The sequence below is a fragment of the Vicia villosa genome, unplaced genomic scaffold (assembly GCF_029867415.1).
Source record: "Vicia villosa cultivar HV-30 ecotype Madison, WI unplaced genomic scaffold, Vvil1.0 ctg.001125F_1_1, whole genome shotgun sequence".
Lineage (NCBI taxonomy): Eukaryota > Viridiplantae > Streptophyta > Magnoliopsida > Fabales > Fabaceae > Vicia > Vicia villosa.
Genome location: NW_026705492.1, coordinates 1 through 5,573, shown reverse-complemented (window position 1 = coordinate 5,573; position 5,573 = coordinate 1). Strand labels below are relative to the sequence as shown.

General features: G+C 31.5%; 1 protein-coding gene across 1 annotated transcript; it reads right to left on the bottom strand.

Moving 5' to 3' along the window:
- Positions 1-1,463: 1,463 nt before the first annotated feature.
- Positions 1,464-2,183, bottom strand: LOC131633443 (uncharacterized). Its single transcript, XM_058904158.1, has one exon. The coding sequence runs from the start codon at positions 2,181-2,183 to the stop codon at positions 1,464-1,466; it is 720 nt and encodes a 239-aa protein (XP_058760141.1).
- Between the last annotated feature and the right edge of the window lie 3,390 nt (positions 2,184-5,573).

Below are 5,573 nucleotides of genomic sequence, written 5' to 3'. Positions count from 1 at the left end.
CAAACCCGGTCAAAATTGGTAAAAACTGATTAATCGACAGTTTTGAAAAATCAACAAGTTAAATGCATGTTTTTCTTTTTTCTGACAAAACAACGTCATTTTGATAATTTTTTCAAAAAAATATAATTAGACTTTATTCAAAACTTATTAGGAATAACCTTCACTTATTTGCCATTAGTCATAGTTCAAAATTCATTTAGATTTGTATTTTGTATTATTCGGTAGCGTGTGATGATTATATTTAAAATTTGAATTTAAAGAATGAACATGTGTCATTATGATATTTTAAAATTTTAAAATTTGGTGGCCGAGTGATTCGGTTCAATTGATTTAGTAAATATATAGTTTTGTTATAGAGAGTTGTTTATTCAACCGAGTTAACTAGTTTAGTTATGCGGCTCGACCAATAATTCAATTGTTCTACCAATGAATCAGTGATCCAATATTCTCGTCAGTTTGATGACCAATTCGACTTTTAAAACATTTATATTTATATACAATCTCTGAAGCATGGGTATTTTTAAAATGGTGAAGTACCGATACCAGATATTAACCGTACTCGTGGTATTAATTTTTTTTTCATTATTTAATTTTGAGTGAAATTTGTAGTATTCTCAAATATAATATACCTTAACATTATTTTTTTTTTTTTATAATTTTTATAGTGAAATTTTGTTTTGACCCCTAACAATTTTGTCATATATTCATATATTTTATAAAAAATTCTTATTTTTTATTATTAGTTCCTTATTTTTCTTTCCTTAAAAGGTGGTATCTCGTACCGGTATTAGTAATTCAGTACTCACACCGAGTACCGTATCCATACCTATGCATGATAGTATATAACTATTTGACGCTGCAACGGTTGTACTCAGCAATATCCGGCAACGCAACATCCTCAACAGTCTGTAGCCGCGATTTAAAACATAGCAAATTCATATTGAAAGACAATGTTTTCAAATAAACTAGTCAACGATTTATTATGAAGGACGAGCCTTAAACAGCAAATAAAATATATTCTCTCAAACATACAAACAAAATCAGTTCAGTTCAGACATACATGACTAACTAACAAGAGTCAATATAAGTGCGAATGAGAAAGGATTTGGTAATTTAAGAAACAAAAATTATATTTTTAGGAATTGATTATTAAATCAGTATAAACCATCTTTAAATCTTATGCTTCACAACACACATTAACCAATTTGAAATACACTCCCTCCAAACATGAAACAAGCACTGTCAAAGAACTAGCTGCCAGTAATCATGTTGAAACGAACTAGTCTCTTGTTTTTTTATTAAACTAAATAATAAAGAATAATATATTTGATTAAAGTAAATATTGTTGTCAACACATATCAAATCATAAAGATAATGACTGAGTCCCTAAATAATAACATCAAGATACAAATCTTTGATGTTTTTGAAATAATGAAAACCCCTAAAACTTAAAGATTAACAAACTATATCTGCTGTGATGAACCCCTCCGAAGAACAGAAAAATCAAATTTCTTGCCGTTTTCATCCCATTTAAGACCAATTTCATCTCCAGCCTTTAAATTTCTTCTAGCTACAAAATCCTTGATCCATGTATCGATGAAAACATGACTTCCATTGGAAGGCCATATCTTGAAAACAAGATAATGGAGATCTTGAGTGTCAACATCAAACACCAAAACTTTCACTCCCTCCTTTTCAGCTCTAGCTTTATTCACAAAAGGAACCACCCAATTCATAGCCAATTCTTTCTTCAACAGAAGTCTGCTATTATTGCCAAGATCACTTACTGTGAGCACCTTCTTGATTTTCCATGGATCATCACCGCTGGTTGAAGAATCAGAACTTGTTCCGGCAGCATTAGCATTCGTTTCTTGGTGAGCAAGTTTCAGTTTCTTGGCAATTTGGATGCAATTACAAAAGGATAGAGATAGGTGGAGACAAACATTGGTCTCATTGGGATATGAAGACAAATCCAACAATGATGAAATGTTGTTGGTTTCTTGTTGTTGATATTTACGTTTGTATGTTCCACAAGAAAAAGAACCAAGATCACCGGTATCAGTACTAATTATAAAAGAAGGAGAACCAAGTGTAAGATGATCAGCATCATTAGTAATGGAAGAAGAGAGATTAGACGAAGATGGGGATGATGAAAGTGAGAGATGAATCTTGGAGTTAGCCATTGTGTGGTTCAAGAGTTGATCTTCAAAGCCACACAGAGTTGATCGTAAGTGTAAAACTTATTAACTCTAGATTTATTTATACTAAATTATTCAACGGCTACTTAATTTAGTTTGTTTTATCAAATCTTTTTTCTTAAATTAATTTTCATGAATCAAATCTTTTTTCTCACAAATATCCGGTTAGTTAGTTTTCATTCGTTTATTTTCTTAATTATTAGACTTGGCTAAATATCAGTTTATAAATATTTTTTTATCAAATCTTATTAAATATTAGTTTTGACTACATATTAGTTAGTTAAAATTTTAAGTACTTTTTTTATACGGTTTCTATACGGATTGGAATTTTGTTATATTTATCCTTTCTTTTATTTTGTGAATGATTCTTTTTCTCATAAATCTTCCCAAGTAAATCTATCATGTAATACCAAATCTTATAAAATATTTTAATTTTACCTTCTTAGTTATCTTAGGATGCAAGTCTATTGAATTCAATTCAGTTCAAATTCTTAAATGTCAAAATTAATTAAAATTTTTACCACTTATAAATTTATTATTAAAAGTTGATAAATTAATATTTTTAAATTTAGATAAATTTTTAGTTTATAATATAATAAAAATTAAATATTTTTTAAAATGATTGATAAAAGATAATGTTTGATCAATCATTTTTAAAAAAGGTTCAATCAATTTTAGAAGATTAAATTAAGCCTTCAAAAATACATTATATATACTTATTATTATTAGGATTAATAACAACTTTATCCTTCTATTTTAATTTTTTTATAGTCTTGATCTCCATTTGATTTTTTCGTCTCTCTATTTCATTTTTATTTTTAAATTTTGAATTTTCTTTTTAATTTGAGATCAAATTTATTAATATAACATTTTATTTAATGATATGTCTGTTTACGGTGGAAATTCGTCAACAAGCGCTAGTCTTTCAGAATGATTATTATTTCTGTTACTCGCAGGATTGACTAGATTGATCCTAGGACATAGTCTAGGTTTCGAGATTTTGATCTTGTATTGTGTTCATTCTTCGTTTTATTTGTGGCTAATTTGTAAGTAAAAAAGAAATGTTTTTATAAAATACGTAGTAAAGTACATAAATGTTAAAGGTTCTGACTCAAAAAGGTAAAGAAATGTAAAAAGGATTTTTAATGAAGATAAATGTAAACTAGTAAAAGACTTTGTAATTCGATTGAAAATAAATGGTCATTCATACGTTCATTTCTCAGCACCGTTTCTCGATACACTTTGATACTTTGAGTATGATTGAGTTTTGTACAGATTTGAACACACTAAAATCTAACACTAAGATTCTAATTTATACTAATTTGATCCTAACGGCCTTTTCCTCACGGAATGTCACGTTCTTTGTTTGCATGCTCTTCGAACTCTGAGGCTTCCACGCGTTCTTTTTGGATAAGACAGATCATTGAATCTTCTTTTGTTCAAGGCGCCAAACTCAACCAACGTGGGCGTCAAAACTCTTTCCTAAAAAGCTCCAAAATATTCTAAGTTTTTATCTTCGTCTTCGAGGATATAAACTTTGATGGCATTTCGACAAGATAAAATTACTTCAAACAAATGATATTTTGAACCATTAAATTGTTCTTGTTTCTGCCTTGTTGTTTCATTTGTGATATTTTGTGTTCCCGGTAATTTATCATTGTTTTGTTTGAGGACAAACAAGAGTTTAAGTTGGGGAGAGTTGTTAGGTGCCAAATTGTGTTTATATTTAGTTTAATTAATGGCACCTTTCGACCGTTTTTATCGGATATTCGTACAATTCCCTGAAGTTTTAGATAATTATTTATAGTTTATAATATTAAGCTTTCATTTTATGTTAATATGTGTTTTAGTTATGATTTTTGTAGGTTTTAGCCAATTTTGGGGAAGTTTGGAGCTTGTTTTGAGCTTTGCAAGAGAGTGCCTGGCAGAAGTATGCGCGCGTCGCGCCCTGGGCGAGATATTTTGGAGCTTCCAGGCAGAGAGTTGCGCGCGTCGCGCGCATGGGCGGTTTATAGTTTTAAGTGTATTGGCGCGAAGCGCGCTGGAGGGCGCGACGCGCCCTGGACAGAATTCAGAAATGCTATATAAAGGGGTTTTCAGATATTTTGTGGAGGTTGGTTGATCTTGAGAGCAAAAGAACACTTGTGCACTGTAGCAAACAAAGAATCGAAGATTGGAAGCTTTGATCGTCGATTAATCGCCTTTGATGCTTGTTGATCTTCATCCTTTACTTCTTGTGCAAACTACCATTCTCATGGATAGCTAAATCACTTTTGTATCAAGATAAGATGTAATCTTCCTAGCCTTTTGTATGTTTTTCTTGTGAATATATGTGTATGAACAAGTGATGATCAATATAGATGGTTTAGTTTGTTTATTAAAGCTTTTTCTTTGGTATAAGTGTTTGAGACATCAATGTTTGTATCTAGACCTAACTAATCATCTTTCAAACTATAAGTTGCAGACATGGATTTAGAGTTTGAGGTTTACTAAGTATCGGTTCTTAAAACGTTATTTGTATTGTTTAAACGGTGGAGAAATCGTCGGTTAAACAATACGGTAAATCTAACTATATCGTTGCGGACACGGACGATATAGGTGTCGATACGTAATTATATTGATCGTTAGCAAGTTCATAAGCATCTATTTATAAGGAGACATACAAATTTAGGTCGATGAAGTCGAATCTTGATACATTTTCTTTAACTTAGAACTTTCATTAATTTACTCTTTGCTACTAAAAGAATTGAATGATCTTTTGCAAACCCAAATTTAAAGTAACATTAACTCAAGACAAAATAGGCTATAGAACGGCGGTGATATCGCAATAATCCCTGTGGATACGATAATAGCGAAAAGTACACCACAATACTCTTTCAACAAAATGGCGCCGTTGCCGGGGATTGTTGTTTAGATATTGCAAGCATTGCAATAGTTTGTTTTGTATAGAGTCTTATAATTAATATCTTGTTTCTAAATTTATTTTCCTTGTGTTTGTTAATTTGCTTGGTTAGTTTTTCAGATTACAGTTTATGCGAGGACGTGTACCTGCAGATCAACTCCTTTTTGATCCTGAGATTGAGAGGACTGCTCGTAGAGAGAATAGCAAAACTCGTAGGAGGAGACAACTAGCTAGGGAAAGAAGACAGCAACAAGAGGCATCTTCTTCTTCAACTCCTGTTGAAAACTTGGTTGAGGAAGAAATGGCTGCGGATCCTCCAGCTCGAGGGCCATGTGTTAACAGCCCTCGTCTCAATGCACAATTTGCTCGTGATCAGGCCAATGGAAGAAACTCCGAAATGAAGACGGGGTTACTTCAATTATTATACCAAAATCCGTTCACAGGGGCAGATCACGAGGATCCATTTACTCATC